General features: G+C 54.1%; 3 protein-coding genes across 4 annotated transcripts; 1 reads left to right on the top strand and 2 right to left on the bottom strand.

Annotated features, from left to right (window-relative positions):
- Positions 1-50: 50 nt before the first annotated feature.
- RAD23A (RAD23 homolog A, nucleotide excision repair protein) lies at positions 51-5,850 on the bottom strand. Of its 2 annotated transcripts, none has more exons than XM_027586560.2 (9): positions 5,670-5,850; positions 4,139-4,300; positions 3,790-3,971; positions 3,599-3,654; positions 3,338-3,465; positions 2,986-3,064; positions 2,737-2,870; positions 901-1,065; positions 51-823 (listed from the first exon to the last, which is right to left on the bottom strand). In XM_027586560.2, the coding sequence occupies exons 1-9, from the start codon at positions 5,739-5,741 to the stop codon at positions 710-712; spliced, it is 1,092 nt and encodes a 363-aa protein (XP_027442361.1). In that variant the 5' UTR covers positions 5,742-5,850; the 3' UTR covers positions 51-709. The 2 variants fall into 2 exon arrangements, with proteins under 2 accessions (XP_027442361.1, XP_027442362.1); XM_027586561.2 differs by having other exon boundaries at positions 2,737-2,867; positions 5,670-5,849.
- A 1,859-nt stretch (positions 5,851-7,709) lies between these two features.
- On the bottom strand, positions 7,710-11,661 carry CALR (calreticulin). Its single transcript, XM_027587600.2, has 9 exons — positions 11,494-11,661; positions 11,030-11,131; positions 10,637-10,840; positions 10,098-10,192; positions 9,799-10,008; positions 9,606-9,719; positions 9,373-9,516; positions 8,599-8,691; positions 7,710-8,504 (listed from the first exon to the last, which is right to left on the bottom strand). The coding sequence occupies exons 1-9, from the start codon at positions 11,582-11,584 to the stop codon at positions 8,322-8,324; spliced, it is 1,236 nt and encodes a 411-aa protein (XP_027443401.1). The 5' UTR covers positions 11,585-11,661; the 3' UTR covers positions 7,710-8,321.
- A 3,192-nt stretch (positions 11,662-14,853) lies between these two features.
- On the top strand, positions 14,854-24,516 carry FARSA (phenylalanyl-tRNA synthetase subunit alpha). The gene is made up of 13 exons (XM_027586981.2): positions 14,854-15,024; positions 17,066-17,203; positions 17,287-17,385; positions 17,482-17,600; positions 18,536-18,628; positions 18,713-18,841; positions 18,918-19,033; positions 20,628-20,712; positions 20,804-20,903; positions 20,995-21,163; positions 21,266-21,343; positions 21,498-21,612; positions 22,299-24,516. Exons 1-13 carry the CDS (start codon positions 14,878-14,880, stop codon positions 22,435-22,437), a joined length of 1,527 nt encoding a protein of 508 aa, XP_027442782.1. The 5' UTR covers positions 14,854-14,877; the 3' UTR covers positions 22,438-24,516.
- The last annotated feature ends 1,209 nt before the right edge of the window (positions 24,517-25,725 follow it).

The following is a 25,725-nucleotide window of genomic DNA, read 5'->3' as shown; positions in this document are numbered from 1 at the left end:
CCCAGACGAGCTGGAGCAGGAAGCCCCAGTAGGCACACACCACCACAGGATTGGCTTTTAAAACTTTATTCACTTCAAAACCTTTATCAGGGACACGGTTCTGTCCTGGGGTTGGCGGGAGGGGGGGGAGGGGTGGCCTTGACCTCCAGAGCAGCTCTGGTGTCATCCCCTCCCCAGGCAGGACAAACCAGGCCGCCTCCTCTCCGGCGAAGGGATGCAGGCCAGACTGGGGCGGGGAGGATCCTTGAGCCTCTGAGTGCTTACCCCCAGATGGAAACGTTGGGGCACTCAAATGGAGGATCAAAGTTTGGGGCTCCAGCTTCCCCTCACCCTGGAAGAAGGCGGGGGGAGGTCTCAGGGGCTCTTCGGGGGGGAGGGGGAAGCAAGCAGCCGCCTCTCCATCTGGCTGCAGGGAGCTGGGACAGAGGCCAAGAGGGGCCCATCTGTCGCCTCCAGTCCTGCCAGTTTCTTAGAGCAGGCAGGGCTGGGGCGGGGGATGGGGGACAGCTGTCTGGCCTAGGTCTTCTCAGGCCAAGATGGGAATGGGGGCCACTTGAGGAGGGTGGGAAATCAGGGTGGTTTTTTTTAAGGTTTTTGATTTTTTTTCCACTTCTTAAATAAACATGAATATATATATATTTTTTTCTTTTATAAAACTTCTGTGGAGTTGGGGGGTGGGGAGGTTGGGGGGCAGCCCGGCCTCCCTGCATCACTCGTCATCAAAGTTCTGACTCAGAAGAAAGTTGGCAGCCAAGTTCTCGTTTTTTTCACAAGCGAAGTAGGCCTGGATCACCAAGCTCTCTGGGAAGCCCAGGGCTTTCAACTGCAGGAAGATTGGGTGGGTGTCAGCACGGCCTGGGGCCACCCGTCAGGGAGCTCGCCCCCAGCCAGGCCTCTTACCCTCTCTATCGCTTCCTTCTCCTGCGGCGTCACCTGGATGTAGTTCATCTGCGGAGCCTCCTCACCAATGGCGCCCACCTCACCCTCCACATCAGAGATGTCTGCCAGCTCCCCGGGGGGCTCATTGAGCATCTGGATGAACTGCTCCTGGTGCCGACTAATTTGCTGTGGGAAACAGGAAGGGACTGTGACCCACAGCCCTTGATGCCCACCCACCCCCACCCCCACCAGGTCCCTATCGCAGCCCTGCCTTTTCATTCCCTCAGCACATACTTAGAGGGTGCCTATTCTGGCCAAACAGCAACACAATAGTGGATACAGGCCCTGTCCTGGCGGAGCTGATGTTCCAGGGTAGGGCGACAGGCTATAAATAAATGGGTAATTATTTACAATAGAAATAGTGGGACTCACATACAATAGGGCAAACAGTGGACTAGAAAAAATGCTGCAGGCCAGGGAAGAGGGGCCTGTGATCTGCAGGATGAGAAGGGAAGTTCCCTCCAGATAGAACAGTAAGTGCAAAGGCCTGGAGATAGAAATGCACCTGACAAATCCCAGAAAACAGAAGATCCATGTGGCAAGGAACAAAGTAAACAAGCAACAGAAAGGGGACAAAACAAAGAGGAAGGCAAAGACCAGACCTGCTTTCTTCAATTGCCTTCTAGTATGAAAGGATGCCGCAGCTGACAGTTAAATAGCGGAAGACGTGATCCGGTGCACATTCTAAAAAGACTAATTCATCTGGGTGTTGCACATCTGGGGTTCTACAACTCTCTACAACACGACTTTTACGTACGTCTAACTTTAACTTCACCTCAAAAAGTGCTTTCTCAGGAACCTGGCTCCTCGTGGAGAATGGACCGTGGGGGCTGTGCAAAGGCCAAGGCCCGGGGGGTGGCTGCCAGGGAACTGGGTGGAAGTTGAGGTAGCAGCCGCAGGGGTTGAGTGCAGGGCTGGGCTGAGTGAGATGTTCTGGCAAGACAGGTGATGGACGACCCCAGCAGGTGCACAGGGCCTGAGGCTCAAGCAACCCCAGGCTGGTTTTTGCAGGGATGGCAAGGGCTGAGGAGTATCTGCTCTGAAGTCTTAAGACATCTACAAAGCACTTTCATGCTTGTGTCAAGTCAGCCATGGATAAGCGTGGCATTTGGAGATTCAGGCTAGTTACATCAATCTGGGGGGAACATCATCATTCAAGGTGATATAGAGGGAACACTAAACAGAGAAGAGTGAAGGTGTGCAACCTGAGCCCTGTAACACCAGAGAAGGTAAGCAAGAGGCAGCACAAGAGACTGAGAAGTGGAGCAGCAGTGGACGCCAGGCCCTAAACCAGGAGAGGCAGGCCTTTACAGAGGATCCAGAAAACCCTGTCACACCCAGGAGCCACTGCCCCTCTGCACAGGAACCTTCAAGGGCAGGATGGAGACTTGCGGAGCGCCGTGGTCCCAGAGCCAACTGGGACACACTGGTCCTGGGTGGTGCCATGCAACCCCGTGGACACTTAGGATGCACTAACTGTACGTGAGACCAAGCCAGAACCAAAACACCCAGAAGGTACAGTAAAGGACCCAGAGGCTGGAGGCAGACACACACAACACCAGCTGCCAAGACTGCTCCAGACCTCTGGCATCTTCCTCTGTGAGACAATGACACCACTACCCACACCTCACGAGGTGTTTGAGAATATGACATGAAACCAGGCAGATCATTAGACTGCATGGAGCAGCAGAGGGATGTCATTAGTCCTGCTTTGCAAATACAGAGGAACTCCCATATACCACACTGGGCCAGGCTAGTTTTCTGGGGCCCTGGCTCCCTCCATCCCCAGGGCCACACCTGCAAAAGCTGAGGATTCTCTTGGCCCAGCTGCTGGAGCAGGGCAGGCAACAGTGCCGGGTTCTGCTGAATCACCTGCCGCATGTTCTGGAACTGGGGCTGGTCCCGCAGGAACTCCAGGGGGTTCTCTCCTGCTAGCAGGAGAAAAGTGTGTATTCAGACACCATGTTGGACTCCCAGAAGCTTGGGGGGGGGGTCCCAACGCTTTGACAGCAGACACCCCACATGCACATCTCCCAATCCACTCACCTCCTTCTGTGGCTGGCTGCTCCGACACCTGGCTCTCCTGGACAGAACCATGTTCTGGCTCGGGGCTCCCAGGAATTCCCTGTCAGGGGTCCTATTTAGTTCTAATGCACAGACTGCCCACTGCCTCCCTTCTGCATGCTCAGCCCTGGCAGAAGACGGGTGAGGCCTCGGCCCTGCCCTCCACAGACCCACCCCACCACTCATGTCCAGGCTCCTGCAGGCAGGCTTTCCTGGCTGGAACCACAACCGAAAGGCTTCTGAGGGCAGGTTTTGCCTCTCTGACCACCCATCAGGGCACATAAGCCCATGTACTCCCTTGAGGCCTCCCCAGGAGGGAGCAGCCCCACCTCACCGTGAGTAGATACTCCACGGCTCGGTGGGGGTTGTTGTAGCTGGCTCTCAGGGCGGCCACGACCCGCTCCCGTTCATAGCCCATGGACATGATCTCTGTCAGCATCGTCTCATACTCAGAACCAGTCACTGTGGAGGGAGCAGCAAGGCCTTGGTCACCAAGGAGGGGGAAGGGTAGCTCCCAGGCCCTCCCACACCCACACAAGGCCCAGCTGCCGGCCGGGGCACCCAACTGCTTCTGCCCTGGGGACCACCCACCCACCTAGCGTGGATGCCGCGTCTTCCTCTCGCCCGCTGCTACCTGAAGAGGGAACAGAGCTGCAAATTCAAGAGAGAGAAATCGGACCCTGGCTTCTGGCGGCTTGCCCTCCCCCAAGTATGCAGAAACATGTATGTGTTGGAAGGTGCTGGGAGGACAGGGCCCAAGCTGGGGCTTCTGCTCCCTGGCCTTACCCTGACACAGACTCCGGGGATGTCGTGGGGACCGATTCCTCCGATGGGCTCTTGTCCTCTCTGGCAGTAGGTGGGGGATGGGACATGCCTGAGGCAGGGGCTGGAGGAAAGGATGTGGAGGACTCCGGGACAGCAGTGGGTGAGGCCTCTGGGGGTACTGAGGTGCCTGGGCTAGTTTTGGCCTGTGACACCCAGAAAAAGGAGCAGGCATCAATACCCCTATCTAGCCCCAACACCCCATCCCATCTCAGCCCCGCCCTATTCATAGCTAATCTCTCCCGGGCACACTGGCTCTTTGTCAGCTCCCCAGCCAATTCACCCACCCTCCCAACCAGCACACTTCACCCACCTTGGTCACCATAACGACCACAAAGTTCTTCTCGTCAATGCGATAGTCCCTGATGGGCACGTCATCACTCAGGATCTTGCCAGCATAAATGAGTTTCTGTCCAGCCACGGGGAAGGCATCACGACCTTTCTCAGCTTCTATCTTTTCCTTTAGCACCTTCACCTGGAGAGAGAGGAACACTCATTGCAAACCTCAAGATTCTTTTTTGGGGGGGGGGGCCTACAAGCCTCAATGGCAGAGAAACTAAGCTTCACGATCAACCATGCCAGATTCGAATTTGTTTGCTCATCCCACCATCAACGGAGTGTTTACCAAACACTTCACACCAGGTGCTATTCTAGGTACTGAGCATACAACATTAACAAGGAACAACACTCCACACGAGTCTCCGCTTCCGCGGAGATAACACTAACGCGAAGAAAAGAGAAAACAAACATAACTTCAGATAACGTAAAATATGATGAAAAATTAAATAGAATAAAAAGAAGATAAGATTCTTCATTCCACACTGCTGACAGTGCTTGGTTTTTGCCAAAGGCATCCTATACGGACGATACTAACCTAAGTGTATACATGTCACTTTTAAAGCCTCCCCACTGCATAAAGTAGGTATCAATAGCCCCGTTTTATATTTGAGAAAAGAGGTACAAACAGATTAGTTTGCCCAAATTCAAATATTTAGACTGATCGAAAAATATGAGTGCTTCCTTTTCTACAACACATAAGAGTTCAGTGTCTCCTTCATGAGGTAGTTGTGCAAAGAGTGCCAAACACACAGACGTTCAATATGTGTTAGGTCATAAGCCTCTTTTCAGCTAAAAATGCAGCGCAATGTTTAAACTATGGGCTCTCACATGAGGCAAAACCAAATATGAATCCCCGTTCTGCCATTACTTGCTTCCTGTGACTGTAGCGAAGTTCCTTAATTCCTAAATTTCCACATCTATAAAATGGAATACAAGAATCAAGAACGCTCAAGTGGTAAGTCTGTTTTGCATCTTTAGTAAGATAACAAACGCTCAGCAGCCGGTAAAAAACAAACCCCCAACAAACACAGACCACTGAAACTGAGATCGTTTATTATCATTATCATCGTCACTGCCGTCACCACTCGGCATCTCCTGGTCACTACTCCCAAATTCGGCCACCAACGTCCCGAGGAGACGCCTGCAAAGCTGGGAACTCGGAGCCCCCGTCCCGGAGAGCGTGGCCCGGCCGGGAATCTGAACCTGCGGCTCCCGCGACCCGCGAGGGCGCTGACATTGGAGCTGGGGCCTGATGGGTGCCCCGGGGGTGGGGCCTCGTCCGGAGACCGGCCCATAAGCGCCATCAGCACGAGTCGCCCGGGTCTGAGCCGAGAACCGAACGGAGGTTCGGGCAAGTCAGGCAGGCTGGAAGGGGTGGGCAGAGCCCTGCCTGCGCCGTCCTCCCCGCCCCTCCTGTCGGGATCCCGTCCTCCCCGCCCCCACTCCCCCACCCCACCCCCCTGGCACCCGTCGTTCCCACCCCCGGGCTCCGGTCCAGCTCCCACCGTTTCGTCAGGCTCCATGCGGATTTTGAAGGTCTGCTGCTGCAGCGTTTTGAGCGTGATGGTGACGGCCATGGCGGGGCCGGAGCGACGCGGCGGCCCCGGGATCCTCACACAACATGCAACTCACGCCGCCGCCATCTTAGCGCCCAGCCGCGCCGCGAGGCGACCGCTTCCGGGGCAGGCGGTGCGCGCGCCGACCACCAGAGCACGTGACCTGCGCGCGCCCCCCGTAGTCTTGGTGGGCATGCGCAAGAGGGAGGCCTTTGGCCAAGGCATGCGCATACTAAACTCGGCTCCCGGAGGGAGCTTCTCATTCAACACGCGTACAGATCACGTGGCTTCCTGAGTGACGCCACGCCCGTTAGCGGTGACGTCATACGGCCACAAAATGGCTCCGACATGCCGCCTTTCTTGCCCTTAGGAGTTTCTGTTGATTACCTTGAACAAAATTTTTAATGTACTTGTAGATATTTGTATTTTGGGGGGTTTTTTTGTTTACCAAATGAGTTTTGTTCTGGTGTGGCCACCCTCGTAGGAACCCTTACTTAGGACTGGAGATACTCAAAAGGTCACCAACAATTAATTAAAAAGATGAAAATTCTAAAAACCATTATTTGGCCGTGGAAGGAGGGCCAGGGGGCCAACTTGGGACCTCATACATTCCTGAGGGAGAACTGGATTTTTGGAATGAACGTGTAGTAGCTCCTGGGTGTCCCACCTCTCTGCTGCTCCTTCCCCAACCTCTTTGTTCACCCCACTATCCCCAGTCTGACCCCACAAGTATTTAAGGAAACGGTCACCTTTCAAGGCCTCCCTACATTGAATACAGAATTCTCTCCATAAACTTTCCCTGGATGCACCAATTCAATTGGAGGCTACCCAGAGGGGTGGAGCTGGGCCACAGGACACAGGTGGGAAGCATGGAGGCCCATCCACCAATCAAGGAATGGAAGGATTAGTTGGCCAAAGCTGAAGATGGTGCTTTGGGGGACTGGATGGAGGCAAGGCTGAGAGTATCTCCCAGTTACTGGGTGGAGGTCCTTCCATCCTGAACTGACCATTACCTGCCTCCAAACCTGCTCTTTAGTTTCCATTCAAGCACTCAACGCAAGCCCAGAACCAGTTACCTGACACCTCACCCATTCATTGCCCAACTGTAACCAGGTCCTGTTGTGTTTCCCTTCAGCGCAGGCAGAGCCTACGTTTCCACAGTAGGCCAGGCTGTTGAGGCCTTCTTGCCTCCCTCCTGCAACAAGGGACATGAGCTCCAGACCACCTACTGAACTTCAGGGGCAGCCTCACGGACCCCAAGAGATGGGCTAAGCCTCAGGGGCCCTAGACCTTGTTGGTCTATCTCTTTCCCTCTAAGAATTCAAAGACCACCAACAGTGCTATTTACCATCTCTGTACCTACATTATTATAGAAGGAACAACTTCTAATACGGACTAGTATTTAAAAAACGTTTAGGGGCGCCTGGGTAGCTCAGGCATTAAATGTCTGCCTTCAGCTCGGGTCATGATCCCGCAGTCCTGGGATCAAGCCCCGCATCGGGCTCCCTGCTCGGCAGAAGGCCTGCTTCTCCCTCTCCCATTCCCCCTGCTTGTGTTCCCTCCCTCGCGGTCTCTGTCAAATAAAATCTTCAAAAAGAAAGAAAACGTTTAAAATGGTCCAACTGTTCTATGTAGTCTTGTTCATTAACAGTTAAGAGGCATATATGGTTGAGTGTAGAATGGATGGCATGAAACGGTGCCACAGTGTGGGTTCAGAGTCCTGCCCTACTCCTTAAATTCAGGAGCTCGACCTCCTCATCAAACCGGACGGGAACTAGAAACAAAACTCACCAGTTTGGTGCAAAGACTCAATGAGTTAATATGAAGAGTATTTGTAATGGCACTTAGAACAATCACTCTTCTCTCACTGGTTTGAGGTTGTGGGGGTAAACAACAGGCCCTGGAACCTTATGGGACATTCAACCAACACTTTAGCCGCTGGAAAATGAGCCTTACTCGAGTCACCTCCCCCAGAAGGAAACACAGGAGGAAGACACAAAACTTAATTTAATAGAAATTTTGTTTGTAGTCCTTACATTCTCAGTGTGAGCCAAGCTGGAACCCACTGCCCCACCCAGAAGGGGCCCAGATCCTGGAAGCAGGGGGGGGAAAAAAGGGAGGTGGTGGGGGGGGGGTCAGAGCTCAGGCCCTAGGAGCCTTAGTTCTTCCTCAGTGCTGGGGGCTGGGGATGCCCCCCTCTTCTCCGGCCCCCCCTTCAGGATCCAAGAAGGAAAGCAGATGGAATCTTGGGCCTGGGGCTTCTCTTCCACCCTCCCCCGCCCCCTCAGGTTGGAGGGGAACGAAGAGATCTGGGGAGACAAAGGGACAGAGGAAGGCAGGGATGTCAATCAAGAAAGATGAGGTCAGGAATAAGGACGAAAGGAGAATTGAAGACAAAACACCAGTTTAGAAGGGGGGAAAAAAAAAAAGGAGGGGAGGAAACAAAACCAAAATCCACCCCAGATCAGAACCCGCCTGGGAAACAAAAAAAAAAAAAAAATGAAAAGTTCTCCAGTCTCATAGAGACATTATGTGGCGCAGCCGGCTCTGCGGCGGGAGCGCTCAGGCCTCAGTCCAGCCCCGGAGGCGGCGGCACGGCCCCTACAGCTCATCCTTGGCCTGGCCGCCGGCGGCGTCCTCCTCCTCCTCCTCCTCCTTGTCGTCCTCCTCGTCCTCGTCCTCGTCCTTGTCCGCCTCCTCCTCGTCCTTGCGCTTCTTGTCCTCCTCCTCCTCCTTTAGCCTCTGCTCTTCGTCCTGCTTGTCCTTCATCTGCTTCTCAGCCGCCTGCGCACAGACCACCGCACCTCAGCGGCCTGGCCCCCCCCACCCGCCGCACCTGCCTAGACCCACCGAGCCCAGGAGCGGACCCCGGTCCCACCTTCGTGACACCCCAGGTCTCGTTTCCAAACTCCTCTGCGTAGGCCTCGTCGTTGGTGATGAGGAAGTTGTCGAAGATGGTGCCAGACTTGACCTGGGGCGGCGGCAGGAGGATGGATGGAGGGGCGGTCAGAGCGGACATCGGGATGTCCCCGGCCTTGGACAAGCCCCCGCCCCGGCCCCGCCCCCATGTTCCCATGACAACTACAAAATGCCCTGCGATTTCTTCATCTGTAAAAGAGGGGCTCGCTCAGGCTCTTCAAATATTTTCCTAGGACCCACTACATGCCAGGCACCGTTCTAGGCAGGAAATGGTTATTAGCGAATAAAACTAAAATTTGGCTCCTCTGAGATGGAGTTTTTAAAAATTTTTTCTAGTAGTTACATTTTTTTTTTTTTTCCAGTAGGCTCTACTCCCAATGTGGGGCTTGAACTCATGCCTGTGAGATCAAAATTTGCATGCTCTGCCAACTGAGTCAAACAAGTACCCCTGAAACTAACTTTCTAACAAGGTTATCTAACCAACTTCTAGCTGTTAAGGGCAGTTAAACACGTTTGTTTGCATGAAGGAACTTAGTAGAAAAGTATCTGGCACACAATAAGCGAAACCTCAAAGGGGGTGCTGGGACAACTCCACGAACACAGACCAGGAAATTCTTCAGGAAAAGTACCAGTTTGGGCTCAGATCTGCCTGGAGTTGAATGCTACTACCCCTTTCTCCTCCTGGATGAGCCTGGACATTTGAAGTACTCCAGGAATCCCCTCTGTGTCTCACCTGCCAGAGATCTAAGCCCAGAACAGCAAAGTTTTCATAGGCATAGATGTTGCCATCAGGGGAGTACTCAGGGTTGTCAATCTCTGGGTGGATCCAAGTGCCCTTGTAATCTGGGTTGTCGATCTGCCGGGGCTTCCATTCGCCCTGCAGAAGGGGAAGGGAACCAGTGGTTGAGTGGAGGCCAGTGTGCTCCCCACCGGGCACCCCCACCCTGCTCAGAGCCCCAGGCTCACCTTGTACTCAGGGTTCTGAATCACAGGTGGTTCCCACTCTCCGTCCATCTCTTCATCCCAGTCCTCTGGCTTTTTCGCATCAGGGTCAGGGATGTGCTCGGGCTTGTCCCAGTCCTGAGGGCACACAAAAAGGTCAGGCAGCCCAGCTGTCCCCTGCACCCTCCATGTGGGGAGCCTCTGCCCAAGCACCAACCTCAGGCTTAGAGTCTGTGGGGTCATCAATCTTGGCCCGCTCATCCCAGTCTTCAGGCTTCGAAGCATCAGGATCCTTTATCTTCTTGGGAGGGAGGAAGTCCCAATCATCCTCCAAGGAGCCTGATTCCACCTGGCTGTTGTCAATCTTCACCTCATAGGTGTTATCCGGCCGGACAATCAGGGTATACAGGTGTGTGAATTCATCATCCTGAAGAGGGTGGGAGATGAGTGGCCCCGCCCCCCAGGCTGGTCTCTGAGACTCCCCCGTCAGCCGTTTGTCACCACCCCCAGTCACACCTTGCAACGGATGTCCTTGTTGATCAGCACGTTCTTGCCCTTGTAGTTGAAGATGACGTGAACCTTCTTGGTGCCGGGGCCACAGATATCGGGGCCTAGGTGAAGAGCGGGTTCAGTTAGAGCAAGAAGCTGCCTGCCATTGCAAAACTCCCCTTCGCAAAGGAAGACTCGATTCTTAAATTCAGGTCTGTAAAGGGTCACAGGACCGGAATCAGACCCTGACTGGTTCTAAGAAGCTAAAGTGAGCCTTTTTTGAAAAGGAAAAAAAAAGAAACAACCCAAAACAAACAAAAACCGGCTCTAGGATTTAATGCCCTCACTGGTAATATCAGGAAATAACTACAGAAAATCCCGTAAACTAACACTTTCAGACCAACAATAACAATGCAACGTTCTCAGCCTCCCTTCCAAAGACAAGCCTTAACTCCGTAACTACTTTCTGTGTTCTCAACACTACCTGTGCGGGGTTTTAAGGAACCCCTGAGATTTCAGTCTCCCTCTAATGAATCAAAGGTCAGCAACAGGGCGGGGCCCCTCACCGAACATGATGTTGTATTCAGAGTCTCCGTGCATGTCGGTCTGGTCCAGACCATCTGGAAAGAGCTTCACGTAGCCGCCCCCACAGTCGATGTTCTGCTCGTGTTTCACGGTGAACTGCACCACCAATGTCTGGCCCTTGTTGCTGAAGGGCTCAAATCTGGCCGACAAAGCGTAAAAGCGGGCATCCTGGCTTGTCTGCAGCCCTAGCAGGAGACCACAGTGAGGTCATGCCTCAGCCCCAATCTCCGGGGCTCCTAAGCACTGGAGACACAGAGGACTGCCCCTTCCTCCCCCCTGCCCTGCTCGTGGGGATACCCAGGCTGTGTGTGCGCGCACGGCTTCCTCCAGGAAGTCCTCCTGAATCCAAACACCCACCCGCCTCAAGCCCTTACCTTTATCCTTCTCCTGGTCACCGTAGAACTTGCCGGAACTGAGGACGAATTTACCAAAATCTGACTTGTGTTTGGATTCGATCCAGCGGTCGGTCCACCCGTCTAGGGGATCAAAGGGGCAGGTCAGTGCGGCCGTACTGATCTCTCACCACCGAGTATCTGCCGATGGCCTCAAGTTGCTGAGGACTGGGAAACAGATACCCCTTGACTGACCCCACCCCATCCTCTAGTTTGACACCTTCGATGGCTTAAGGGCTCCTCCAGCGAATCCTAACTCCCGCCACAGGAGTCCGCGGCACCCTCGACGCTCCCCAGGGACATGGAAGGGAGGCTCGCCTGCGGCTCTCGTCCCCGGAGGCCACCGTATTGGTCCTCTAAGCAATAATTACAGGGGAACAGCGCGGATCTAGGCTGAGGGGCCGCCCTCGTAGTCGGGACGGCCTCGAGACGGGACCAGGCCTTACCTCCGTCCAGAAACTGCTCCTTGAAGTAGATGGCGGGTTCGGCAGCGGCCAGGCCGAAGAGGCCGAGCAGCAGCGGCACGGGTAGCAGCATGGCGGGCCGAGGGGGCGGCGACGCGCGGGCCCTTTAAATCTCTCCTCCGGCGGCGGCTCTGCAGTAGGGACAGACGCTGCCGCCGGCCGCGCGCTTTTATACCCTACCGCCTCTCAAACCAACCTGGCCCGGCCTCTTGTCCCGCCCTCTGCACCTTATCATTGGCCTGCGGCCACGTCCCTGACTTTCCATTGGACCCTTGTGGTCTGAGCATGTTAGGCTGTGCCTCGGAACGCAGGGTTCCCAGATGGCCGATTTCTATTGGCCACACAACTGGCCAATGAAGGTCGACCACGCGTTGTGGGGGCCGCCCACCGGTGCGGTGGGGGCCTCGAGCCCCTCTGCCCAGGTCATGTGACCAGACCTCGACCCAACCCCGCCCTAGCCCGCGCGCTTAGCTCCGGGTCTGGGCGTTTAAAGAACGCGCGCGAGTCCCGGTGTCACCGCGCAGGACCTGGACCCTGCCCGAGCTCGCCCTCTTTCATTCCTCTGCCGGGAGGTGTGGGCAAGGTTTTCCTAACCACTTTCTACTCTGCAATTGGGGAGCCCCCACTCCGACGCCCTCGCTCTCGCTCTCGCCCGCCCCAGGCCGGGATAGGGCAAAGGGCACCAGAGCTCAGGGGCTGGGGCCCTGGATCTTCACGTCACCCCAGTGCCACAGCCTTGCAGGCTAGCGAGTAAAGTGCTCGCTCTCTCCTCTCTGGCCCCTAGTGGTCCCTAGTGCCCTCACAAGCCCGTCAGACTGCTGCTGTGTGGCTGGGGCAAGTCACTTAGCCTCTGAAGTCACAGGAGCCCCTGAGAGGCTAGGAGGAGCAACCGTGGCTAGGTGCCACCCTACAGAACCGCTTTCAAAGCTGTTGGGGTTGTCCTGGGACAGACAGAAGGAAGCCTAGAAGGCTAGAAGATGTGACTATTGGCTGTGGCTCCTAGAGTTTGGTAGGATTGTTCCTCTAACTGCAGCCTCTCCTTTAAACCCCCCTCAGCCGGTAAAGGGGTCGCTGCCTGTGGTCTCCCACAAACGGCCTGGCTTTTGCAACTAAACGGCTAAAGAGGAGAGGAGGGGGGTTCCGTTGGAGATGAAAAAAATGAGACAGATGGTGGGGAAGATAAAGTCCAAGGGAGATGGGCAGGACCCCTGAGTCTAGAGTCTTCTGAAGCCAGAGGCACGTGACTGACAGTGACTGACACCATCTCCCTGCCCCCCCCTTCAGCTGCAGGAAGCAGGAAGGAGATCTGGGGGTTTCCCAAATTCTAAGCAAACAGGCCCTGGACCTGGGAACATTGAAGTGAACTCGGGAAAGGGGGAATCCTGGCAAAAGAGTGGGAGAAGGGGTGCTTCCCTGATAGTGGTGGGGACTCAGAAAAAGGAATGGGGAGTCTTGGAGAAGTTGGGGTTCTGCCCCAGACATATCCAGGGTCACCCAACCTGCACCCCCTCATGAGGAGCCCCAGTTTGGGGTGATCACTCCTGGCCTGCCACTGGCCCTCCCAACTTCCCTCCCTTCCACCATAATGTCACGCACACATGAGCTTGGTGCTTCCTGCTTAAGGGTAGACACTGTGACTGTCTTACTCATTTCACCATCCCCCAGTGTCTCTTGTAGCACCTGGCACAAAAGAGGCTTAAAACCTACTTGCTGTGTGACAGAAAGAAGGAAAGACTCTTGGAGGAATTAAATAAACAAAGACAAGGGAAGGGTTTTGAAGCTAAGAAGGGACTTGGAGATCCACATACTGAATTTTTATAAGGACCTCACTGTAGGGTCAGGATCGCGGGTGATCTTAGTAACCCCACTTTTCAGGCTCACATAATTGTGATGGTTAAATGAGTAAAGGTGTTCTGCTTACGATCGTGCTTGTCACATGGTCCACACTCAATTTAGTATTAGCGAGTATGCGTATGTGTGTGGGCAGTATTTCACTTAAATCTCACAATGACCTGGGCTTATATCATCTCTATCCAGGCAAGGAAACAGGCACAGAAAGATTAAGCGACTTGGCTGAGTGGCATAAATGGGATTAGAATCTACTTGCACTGTCTAATCTCCACTGGCCACATGTGACTATTGATCTTTTGAAATGTAGCTGGTCCCAACTGAGATGTGCCATAAGTGTAAAATACGCATCAGATTTTGGAGACTTACTATGAAAAAAGAACATAAAATATTCCATTAGTAATTTTATAATATTGAAATGATAATTTGGACATACTAGGTTTGGTAGGTTCTTCAAATTAATTTCATCCATTTTGTTTTTAACGTTGCCACTAGAAAATTTAAAATTAGATTTGTGTCTTGCATTATATTTCTATAGGACAGTACTGATTAGGGTATCCATAATTGCCCTCACATTGATCTTCTCAGAGCATGCAGGGATTGGAGTGGGATCTGAAGTGTTTATAGTGTTTTTTTTTTTAAGACTTTATTTATTTATTTATGAGAGACCGAGAGAGAAAAGCAGAGGGAGAAGCAGGCTCCCAAGGAGCGGGGAGCCCGATGCGGGACTCGATCCCAGGGCCCTGGGATCATGACCTGAGCCAAAGGCAGACGCTTAACCATCTGAGCCACCCAGGCACCCTGAAGTGTTTATAGTTTCTGACACCATCTCTACCAACTGCTTGTAGAACCTTGGGGAAGTCATATCACCCTCTGAGCTTCCATTTTCACAACTGTGAAAGGGGAATTATATTAATATTTACATCAAAGTTTTGGGGAAAATGAAGTAACACACCCGAAGCACTTGGTACTGGGCACCTCTGGACATCACGAGATGTCCAAACAGGTTAGCTGCTATCTTGACTATAACTATTATTAGGTGAGTCCCTCTCCCCTTTATAAATAGGGATGGTCCCTACCTAGCCTCCCTTTAAAACTTAAGAGTCATTGGTATCAGCAGAATGACTATCTCTGGAGCCCACCACCTACAGCCCTCCTGCAGGCCAAGAGCGAATCCCACAAGGGCAGAGGGGTCCTAGGCTCAGAGAGAGGGAAGTCCAAGGTCACACCGCCTACTGGAAGTGGGGCTAGGTGAAAGTTAAAACAACGCCGCGATTCTGTCCTCGAGGTCTTCCATTTGGCGTGTCTGGTCAACCGGACACTACTAGTCTAGCTAGGGCGGAGGCGGGCACTGAGTCTCTCCCAGCCTCTAAGGTTCAAGCGCCACACTGAAGATGGCGGCATCCTGAGCCTCGCCACAGGTCCGCCACACTCAAGATGGCGACACTCCTTCGGCGCCGGTTCCGGTTCCGGTTGTTCAGGCCCTGGCGGGACACGCCGAGCACGCTGGCAGCAGCCATGGCGGACGGCCCGGTGGCGGAGGTGCTGCTCCGGCAGCTAGAGGCGGCGGATGGCGGCCTGGACAGCGCGGACCTGGCAGCTAAGCTGGGCGTGGACCACCAGGCCGTTGTGGGCGCGGTAAAGAGCCTGCAAGCGCTGGGCGAGGTGAGTCGGATCCGTGATGCCGGGCCTCCTCGCTTTTGCACCTGAAGTCCCCATGCCCGAAGGCCCTGCCTGGTGAAGAACCCTTCGGGAGTCCAGCTTGGGGTGCGCAGGCAGGGAGTCGGCAACAAGTGAGAGCCCAGAAGCACTAACGTTCTGCGCTCAGTGAATGTCCATTGAGACATGGTAGGCATCAGGGAGGGCACGATGGTGGACAAGGGAGCCCGGGTCGCTGCCCTCAAGGAAGTTGCGGTCTAATGAGGGAGATACTCAGGTGACTCTCAGAGCGATAAGAGGAAGTACAGGGAACCCAGAGGTGACAGCTGGCCCAGGCTTGGGAGTCAAGGAGAACATCCTGGAGGAGGTGACGGCTGAGTCAGGCCTCTGCGCTGAGGAGGAAAGCTCCAGGGATCAATGGCAGGAACGGGAAACAGGTCTAGAAAGGCATTAGCAGAGCCAAAATTTGCAAGGCCTTGTAGGTCTTTATCTCACGGGGGTACTGGAGAGCCATGGCAGGAGCTGGAGGCAGTCCGATGTGTGTCCTGTCTGCATCACTTTGGGAAAGGATTGGCAGGGGCAGGACTGGTGGTGAGGGGAGGAAGACAGAGGTTGGCACATCCCCAAGCTAGAGGGCCTGGTGTCTGGTTGTAGGGAGGCAGGTGGAATGGAGAGAGGATTCAGGAGAGGGAATGAAAGGAGATTTCATGACAAGGCAGGGAGAGCAGGGATGAAGCCCAGCCTTTTAAACTTGGACAAATAAGAGGTGATAGAGTCATAGGAGGAAGATTCGGAGAGGCCTGTGGGCCACCCAGGAGGCTGGATCCTCGGGGCTACAAATCAGAAAACATAACTGGGCTGCATATTCATCAAGCTCATGTTCTGTGCCCCACTTTGGTCTCGGCTTTATTCATCATCTAGTCCTTGTCATTACCCCAGGATGGTAGCACTGATATCTCCGTTTTGCAGACTGGACACCTTCTGAGCACTGGTCAGTAACTTGATCAGTGTCACTAGAAGGAACAGGCAAACGTGGATTTGAAATTAAGCATTCAGGCTGCAGAGCCTGAGGTCATCAGTGCAGAGAGGGCATCGGGTGTGGGGTGTGAAATTGACTTGTGTTGGTCACAGAAGGTTGAATAGTGGCTATTTATTGTGGCGCAGCCTAACACAGTGATGGTAACGAAACATTCTGTGTCCTTTCCATATGTTAATTCAGTAATTACTCAAGAAAACTTCGTGGGGTAGAGCCCATCGCACCTTTCTCTTGCTGGTAAGAAAACTTGCTCAGGGAAGCTAAGCAACTTTGCCAGGTTCACACAGGGAGTGAGGAGCAGAGCTGGGGATTAGAGTGCAGAGGGAGCTAAGTCCTGTGGGCCCCACCCAACCTTGCTCCTCTGTGCACGACCTGAACCCATCCTCATCATGGAGCTTTGGATTCCTGTGTGTATTGGGAACCTGGGGGCCCTTTGCTGACACGCTGGGCCGTGAGATGCAAACACGTTAAATGTGGAGACGAATCAGTTCACTTGGGGCCTTAAAAATCTTTCTGAGATTCAAAAGCAATAGAGAGAACTCATTTTCTGCTAGATACCGTTCTTAGTACTTTACTTCACCCTGGGAGACGTGAGCCGTCTCTGTCATTATCCTTGTGTCACAGAAGGGAAACTGAGGCTCAGCAAGGGGTACTCACTCAGCTGGGAAGTGGTGCAGCTCAGATGTAAAGCTGGCTTCAGGGGCACCTGGGTGGCTCAGTCGTTAAGCATCTGCCTTCGGCTCCGGTCATGATCCCAGGGCCCTGGGATCGAGCTCCGCGTCGGGTTCCCCACCCTGCGGGAGGCCTGCTTCTCCCTCTCCCACTCTCGCTGCTTGTGTTCCCTCTCTCACTGTATCTCTCTCTCTGTCAAATAAGTAAGTAATCTTTAAAAATAAATAAATGAATAAATAAAGCCGGCTTCAGGCACTCTGCAACCCAAGTGCTGTGGTGAGGGCGTGCCTGGCTCTGAACCCTATCTCTGTGGGTCTTCCCTCCCCCATTTCCCTGCAGATCATTGAGGCTGAGCTGCGCTCCACCAAGCGCTGGGAGCTTACTGCTGAGGGCGAGGAGATGGCCCGGGAGGGCAGCCACGAGGCCCGGGTGTTTCGCAGCATCCCCCAGGAGGGCCTGGCCCAGAGCGAGCTCATGGTAAGGTCCTAGGGGCGAGGCCTAGGGAAGTGACGGGGCGAAGGGGTCCTCATGCTCCGCTCACCGTGGCCTCGCTCCCCCAGCAACTGCCCAGCGGCAAGGTGGGCTTCAGCAAGGCCATGTCCAACAAGTGGATCCGTGTGGACAAGAGTGCAGCCGACGGGCCCCGGGTATTCCGAGTGGTGAGTCCCTGCAGGTGGCGGTGGGTAGGTGAGCAGGGTGGCCCCCCCCCCCCCCCCGGCCCTCTCGGTAGCCTCTCACACCCATCATCACGGCAGGTGGACAGCGTGGAGGACGAGGTGCAGCGGCGGCTCCAGCTGGTCCAGGGTGGGCAGGCTGAGAAGCTGGGTGAGAAGGAAAGGAGTGAGCTCAGGAAGAGGAAGCTGCTGACTGAAGTGTGAGTGGGTGCCCTCCCCTTCCGTCCCATATCACCCACTTGGTCCTAGGGATTGGGGGGACGGGGTCACCCCGCCCAGACTGGGTCACAGTGCTGTCAGTGTCCTCCCAGCTCTGCTTGACCATGTGGTTGTCAAGAGCTCGTGCCAGCCTCATGCCACTTCAGGGCCTTCGCTCGTGCCATGACTTCTGCTGAGAATGGTCTTCCCTTAAGCCAGGCTTGGGCATCAAACCTCTGCCTGTGTGTCACCTTAAAGAGGCCATCCTGACACGCCCCCCCCCCCCCCCTTTGAGTTCCATAAAAGCTGTTTGCTTCTACTCCCCGTACCAGTGCCATGTTTATTTCCTTTATGGCTCTGATTTCAGTGTCTGAAATTTACCGCATGCTGGGACCTGGACAGGCCTAGGGCTCTTCTCTCACAGGGCTGACGTACCCTTTGAGCAGATACCGAGTGGCATAGTGGTTATGAGGACACAGGCTGGAGGAGGGCTGCCCAGTCCAGGTCCCGGCTCCGGCACTTATTAGTTGTGTGACCTTGGCCAAGTCACCTGATCTTTCTGGGCCTCAGTTTCCTCATCTGTAAAATGGCCTCTTTTTCACAAGGTAGTGGGATGATTTCAGTGGAATAGAGCCTGCTGGCACGGAATAAATCCTTGAGAGTTTACCTGTTATTCTTGCTCAGCTGTGTGCTTAGTACCTCGAGTAGACCCTGGCACATGGTAGGTTCTCATCAAGTATTTGTTAAACGAGTAAGTGAGTGACAGAGGAGTGTAAGTGTGGGCTAAATAAGAAGATTTCAGGTGATGATGAATGTCAGGAGGAAAATAAAGCAGAGCGAGTTGGTGGCTGGTGTTGGGGTCAGCATCAGCTGGGAGATCAAGGGAAGCCTCTTGAAGGAGGTGACAGTGGCATCCCCTCTTCCTCTCTGGCTGCAGGACCCTGAAGACCTACTGGGTGAGCAAAGGCAGTGCCTTCAGCACCAGCATCTCCAAGCAGGAGACAGAGCTGAGCCCAGAGATGATCTCCAGGTAGGGGGTGACCCCAGGAACTGGGGCAGGTTGAGGAGGAAGGACAGCCCTCACCAGGGCCACGTACCTTGCATCCCCCACCAGCGGCTCCTGGCGGGACCGGCCCTTCAAGCCGTACAACTTCTTGGCCCATGGTGTCCTCCCAGACAGCGGCCACCTGCATCCTCTGCTCAAGGTCCGCACGCAGTTCCGGCAGATCTTCCTGGAGATGGGGTGAGCATTGGGCCCGGGGTGGGGCCGGCCCAGCCACTGGGCACAGGCAGGGCAGTCAGGCCACATCTCCCTCCAGGTTCACAGAGATGCCGACTGACAACTTCATTGAGAGCTCCTTCTGGAACTTTGATGCACTTTTCCAGCCCCAGCAGCACCCGGCGCGTGACCAACACGACACCTTCTTCCTCCGAGGTGGGTGGAACTGGCCGCACCATGCAGAACTTCTTGGAGTATCGTACTCAGTTTACAGAATAAACTCCATCCTCGGCGTGGCCAGCCGGGTCGGTGTGAGCTGGTCCCGGCAACCTCTGTGACTTCCTCCCATGTCCCCTCCTGCCCACTTCATGGCCCTTGCCTGCGCTGCCAGGCAGTTTTCTACCAAGAACCATCCTCTCCTAGATCTTCAAGGCTGCCTCCTCCCAGATCGTCAAACCTCTGCCGACGGGTCACCTTACAGAGACCACCTTGACATGCGCTTGCCCCCCTGAATTCTAAAAGTCCCTCATCTCTAGTCTTCAAGCGTGGTTGCCGATTTTTCCTTTCATTCACTGCGTTTAGTACCGTCTGAAATTGAATGACTTTCACAATGGTTGTTATTATCTAATCCCCCCCACCCCCCCCACCCCCCGCGCCCCGAGGCAGGGGAGGCCAGGGGTTGCCGGTTACCTGGCCTGGCCAGGAACAACAATGGCATTGTTATCATTGTCGTGGTACCCAAAACTTACTAAGTTCTCACCACACGTCAGTCTCTGTTCTAATTCTCCTTCCAACTGTGGGAAGTAGCACTGTTCGCTCTCTTTTACAAGGGAGGAAACGGGGGCTCAGGGAAGGAACATCACTTGCCCTGGGTCACACAGGTTAAACGTGGTGGAGCTGGGATTTGGTGTCAAGCTTTTCAGGTGCACCAAAGTTAATGTTTCTGGAAAGGGATCTTAAGAATTCACACATTCACGCAACAGATGGTTGCTAAGCCCCTCCTGTGTATCAAGGTCTTTGTTAAACATCTGGGTTACAGCTATGAATGAAACGTGGAGTTCCTGCCCTGGTGAGACCTGTGTCTGGTGGGATAGGTATTTATTAAATCCTGAGTCATATGCAAATGCAGTAATGCAAGATGGCAGTAAACACAGTGGAAACTGGCGTGAAGGGGGAAGGGGCTGTCAACTTAAAACCAAGTCTTTGTTTACGTAAAGGCCAAAGGAGGTAAGGGAGAGAACCGTATATGGGAAGGAAAGTTACAGGAGGGAAAGGCCTGTGCAAAGGCCCTGAGGCTGTAACGTGCGTGGTATGCTCACAGATAGCTGGGAGGCCCTGTGACTGGAGGAAGTGAACGGCTAGGAATGGGCAGTGACAGGACATGATGGCCAAAGAGAGTTTTTTTTTTTTTTTTTTTTAATTTTTATTTATTTGACAGAGACAGCGAGAGAGGGAACACAAGCAGGGGGAGAGGGAGAGGGAGAAGCGGGCTTCCCACAGAGCAGGGAGCCCGATGCGGGGCTCCATCCCAGGACCCTGGGATCATGACCTGAGCCGAAGGCAGACGCTTAACGACTGAGCCACCCAGGCGCCCCCAAAGAGAGCCTTGTGTCCACCTCCCGCCCTCACACCCAGGGAGATGGAGGGTTCTGGGCAGAGGGAGGATGTGACTGACTTGGGTGTTCCCGGGCGCCCCCTGGCTGCTGTGGGTGGCAAGGATGGGAGCTGCGCATGTTGCTGTCTGTCCTCAGCGCAGTGGCTGGCTGAGAAATGCTCCTTGACTGACCAGATGATGCTCTGTCTTGCCCAGATCCAGCTGAGGCCCTGCAGCTCCCAATGGACTACGTCCATCGGGTCAAGCGGACCCACTCTCAGGGTGGCTACGGCTCACAGGGGTGAGGCAGGACCAGGACTTTGCAGTGTAAGAGGGGGAGAAGGTTGGGGGGTCTGAAGGCCACAACGCGGACTGTATTTGTCCTCCCAAAGGTACAAGTACGCGTGGAAGCTGGAGGAGGCCCGGAAGAACCTGCTGCGCACGCACACCACGTCAGCCAGCGCCCGTGCCCTCTACCGCTTGGCCCAGAAGGTGCAGCTCAGCCCAGGCAGTGGGGGAGGCAGGGGGCTGTCCTGCTGACCTTCTGACCTCCTCCCGGGCCTGGCCTGCCTGTCACCCCCAGAAGCCTTTCACGCCAGCCAAGTACTTCTCCATCGATCGCGTGTTCCGAAACGAGACCCTAGACGCCACACACCTGGCCGAGTTTCACCAGATTGAGGGCGTGGTGGCTGACCATGGCCTCACCCTTGGCCACCTCATGGGCATCCTGCGGGAATTCTTCACCAAGCTGGGTAGGCAGGCAGGCTGCGGTGGGAGGTGCTAGCGGAGCCATGGGAGGATGCCGTGCCTCCAGGCTTATCCTCCACCTCTGCTCACCCGCCTCCCCTGCCCAGGTATCACCCAGCTGCGCTTCAAGCCGGCCTACAACCCCTACACGGAGCCCAGCATGGAGGTGTTCAGCTACCACCAAGGTCAGGGTGGAACCTGGCACTGGGATGGGGAGGGATGTCTCAGGCTGCCCACAGCTAAGCCCGGGTCCCTGTCACTGCCAAGCCCACTCCCAAGGTCACTGCCAGACCCGGGGTCATCCACACAACCTGCCCTATCCTTCTCCCACCCCTATAGGCCTGAAGAAGTGGGTGGAAGTCGGGAATTCTGGGCTTTTCCGCCCTGAGATGCTGCTGCCCATGGGGCTCCCCGAAAACGTGTCAGTCATTGCTTGGGGCCTCTCCCTGGAGCGGTGAGTGCCTAAGCCACTTAGGGTGTCTGGCTGTCGCACGGGTGACTTGCTGGGCGTGGGGGCCTGCAGACCTTCAGCCCCATCCGTCTGTTCTTCATTCGACAAGCCTTTCGCGAGCGTCTGCTACGTGCTCGGTCCTGTGCTAAGAGTAGGACAGCACACATCCCTGCCTCTGCAGAGCCGGGCTCGTAGTGTAGCGAGAAAGACGGCAGTTCGCAAGATAAGTCAGTAAATGGAACAAGTGAAGTTCAGAGTGTGTCTGCAGCTAGCAAATGCGATAGAGAGAACCCAGTAGGGAGGGCTGAGGAGACAGCGTTGTCAGGGAAGGCTTCAAGGAGGAGGCAGTATCCGAGCAAAGACCGGAGGCGGGTGATAGGGTAAGCTGGGGGCACATCTGGGGAAGGGTGGTCTAGGCAGCAGGAACAGCCAGCGCAAAGACCCAGAGGCAGGCATGTGTGTGATGTATTTGGAGAACGTGGAGGAGGCCAGTGTGGCTGGAGAGGGGGCGTAGGTAGAGTGGGAGGAGATGAGGGTGGGGAAGTGACAGGGCAGATCACTCAGGACCTGGTGAGCCCCGGGAACAACCTGGGCCTTTAAGGAGGTGGGAAGCATCAGAGAGGGCCTGGTCAGAGGAGAGCACGACCTGGCATAGCGTTAAAACTGGTTTCCTCCCTCCCCCCCGCAAGCCCGACAATGATCAAATACGGCATCAACAACATCCGGGAGCTGGTGGGCCACAAGGTGAACCTGCAGATGGTGTATGACGGTCCTCTGTGCCGCCTGGACGCTGAACCGGGGCCCCCACAGACACAGGGCGCCGCGTAATGTGGACCACCCTGGATAGCCCGCCTTCCCTGAGCCCCAGCTGTCCAGCCCTCTAACATCCCTGCCAGTGACCCCCTTGTATTTATAAGGCCTCTGTGAGGCCATCCCCCTCACCCTCACCCCTCGTATCTCCTCTTCCCTACCTGCCCCCAAGGTCCCAGGGGCAGGGGAGCAAGTAGCAGGTTCGATCTATGAAGGTGGGCCTTAGGGAGTCCTGCAGGCCAGCTGCTGGCTAATAAAGTGGGCAGTTGTCCTCATCTGGTGCCTTTCCTTAGGGATGGGGGACTGCTAGAGCCCTGGGTGTGAGGAGTGGTGGGTTAGGGGTCCTGGGTCCTCAGGAGCTCCTGGCTTGCCTGAACCAGCCCCTTGGGGGAGACTAGCTCTATCAAGCATTTACTGATCACCTGGTGGTGCCAGGCTCTCCTCTAGACGAACAGAAGTCCCCACCCCTGGGGAAGGGGCATATGGGAGGGGAAGACCAAGGCAGGTGCCACAATTCCCCCTGGGAGCCAGGCATGGTGGGGTGACAGCGTGGGGGGAATGAGGGGGGACAGCTTTAAAAAAAACTTTTTTTAAGTGTTTCTTTAAAGCTGCCCCCTTCCCCCTTTTTTAAAGAGCAATTTCTGGTTCACAGCAAAATCGAGTGGAAAGTACAGAATTTTTTTTTTTTTTTAAGATTTTATGTATTTATTTGACAGACACAGCGAGAGAGGGAACACAAGCAGGGGGAGTGAGAGAGATGCAGAAAAAAAAAAATAGACCCAGTAGCCCTTGGGAGATTGGTGCCCCCCACACCCAGGGCCTAGAGAAGCCCACAGCCTGAACCTGTGGGGACCCTGATGCGGGGCTCGATCCCAGGACCCTGGGATCATGACCTGAGCCAAAGGCAGATGCTTAACCCACTGAGTCACCCAGGCGCCCCTAGAAATTTCTCATATACCTTCTGCCCCCACACGTGCACAGCCTCCCCACCACAAACATCCCCACCAGAGGGGTGCATTTCTTAGAATGAATGAACTACATAGACACATCCTAATTGCCCACACTTCATGGTTTACATTGTGGTTCACGCTCTGTGTTGTACATTCTCTGGGTTTCGACAAACGGGTGATGATGCGTGTCCATTGTTCTGGTATCACAGCGTATTTTCAATGCCCTAAAAGTCCTTTGTGCTCCACCCACTCATCCCTCCATCCTCCCCCTAAAAAGCTGCTCTTTTTTAAAAAAAAGTGGTCTCCTGAGAACTTCATGGGAGCTCAGAAGAGGAAGAAGAGTAGGGTAGAGCTTCATGAACCCACATTGAACATGAGTGGGATCTCTCTTAATGTGAAAATATTTTAAAGCAAACCTCTGTCTCCATGTCTACAGGGTCAGCACACTTTTGGAAACGTAAACAGTTCTTCTAGAACCACGAGGTCACTCTTGTAGCCAGCACAGTCGGCAGTTGAGGCTGTGGGCTTCTCTAGGCCCTGGGTGTGGGGGCACCGATCTCCCAAGGGCTACTTGGTCAATTTTTTTTTTCTGTATTTCAAATTAAATAATTCAGTCATACAGAAAAATAACTCGTTCTTCCAACAAATGTGCACCTCCTGAGTGCCAGCAGTGTGCAAGCTGAAGACTCAGCAATGGGCAAAGTGACTCAGGTCCCTGCCCTTGGGAGTGAACCTGGGGGGAAGGGGGTACACTGGAGACATAAACAGATGAGTACAGAAATGGAGGGAGGGGTAAAGCCACAGAAGAGGGAAGGTGGTGGGGAAGGTTAAGTGTATATAGCATAAACTAACCCAACAAGCACTTAGGAATCCATCCCCAGTTGGATCAAATCTGAACACGGACTATGTTTGTTTTGGATCTTCTGCATTTTAGATCTGTGACTAATGGGTTGAAGACCCTATGGGCTTGTCCTAGTTCCTTTTGCCAGCACCTCACTGAGATTGCTCCCTCCTGAATGTGGTGTTTTCTCTTTCTCATGTGTTTTTAAACTTTTGCTACTACATATTTTACTTTAACAAGTTTGATTTTGCTTATTTTCAGAAGTCACACAGACCCTGCACCATTAAAAAAAAAAAAATCGTCCTGCATATTGTGTGTTGCTTTTGTTGCTTTTTGGTGTGTATGTGTGCATGTGTGTGTGCACGTGTGCTTACCAGTGAATCTTGAGATTTTTCTCATAGATAATCTTCAAATCTGATGCTGCAGGAATGTACATTTTGTTTACATTGTGGCTTTGCCACAAGATACTGTTAGCTGCTGTTTATTAAACTGTGTTCTAGAAGCTTATCTCTGCAACCCTTACAATAGTCTGATGTTTTAGATTTTACTGCCTCGGTTACAGGCAAAAATGGATTTTGAGAACGAGTGGCAGTGTTATGCCCCACCCCCAGCCCCTCTCGCCGGTAAGACCAGATTCAAACCACATTCTCCAGAATGTGGTGTCAACATGGGTGCTCTGGTCATTGCGTGATGGGCGACAGAGTCCTGCACAGGATTCCTGCTGCCTCTCCCACATGGACACTGACCAGTGAATTGGAGCAAAACCCCAACTTCTTGCTTTGGCCCCCAGCCCAGCCCAGCCCCTGCCCAACTTTGATCCTTCACAACCACAGCTACCCCCATTCCCTGTTCTCCCCACCAGGCCTGGCTTCTCCTCAAGCACACTAAGTGTGCTCCCACCTCAGGACTTTGGCACACGCCTATTCAAATCTTTTGCCCATTTTTAAGTTGGGTTGTTTTATTATTGAGTTGTAAGAGTTCTTTGTAAATGCTGGCTGTTAAGTTCTCAGATATATGTTGAGCAATATCTTCTCCCAGTCTGTGCTTCCTCAGGTGACAATTATTATTGTTACTATTGAGGCATTACTGTTATTACTACTATTAGTAAGGGATATGGGCCCAACTCTAAAGGCCAGACCCGCCATGCTTTTAAGGAGCTACCAGGTTTAGAGCGCACAAGTAACTGATTCAAGGTGATACTGCAGAAGTTTTTTCTCTGAAGACAACAGGTCATAATCAAGAACAGCAACGGTCAGGATTTTTTATTGCAAGGACTTCTTGGGGCTCAGCGCAGACGAACTGAAATCTAAGAATTAACGCAAAGACGGCTCGATTCCCCCAACCCACGCCTGGCCCGGGAAACCCCCACATGGGCACGCACACGCACACAGACCACCCCCTCCTCCGGGCGGCGCCGGCTGCGCGCGCAACCTCTAGGACAGCCCAACCGCCGGTTAACGGCCAACTCCTACCCGCTGCGCGAGCAAATTCTCAAAAAGAGGCGGACCCAGGAGC

This window comes from Zalophus californianus, chromosome 1 (genome assembly GCF_009762305.2).
Source record: "Zalophus californianus isolate mZalCal1 chromosome 1, mZalCal1.pri.v2, whole genome shotgun sequence".
Taxonomy (NCBI): domain Eukaryota; kingdom Metazoa; phylum Chordata; class Mammalia; order Carnivora; family Otariidae; genus Zalophus; species Zalophus californianus.
Note: the sequence above shows the minus strand (reverse complement) of the source record. Positions and strands in the feature narration are given on the sequence as shown.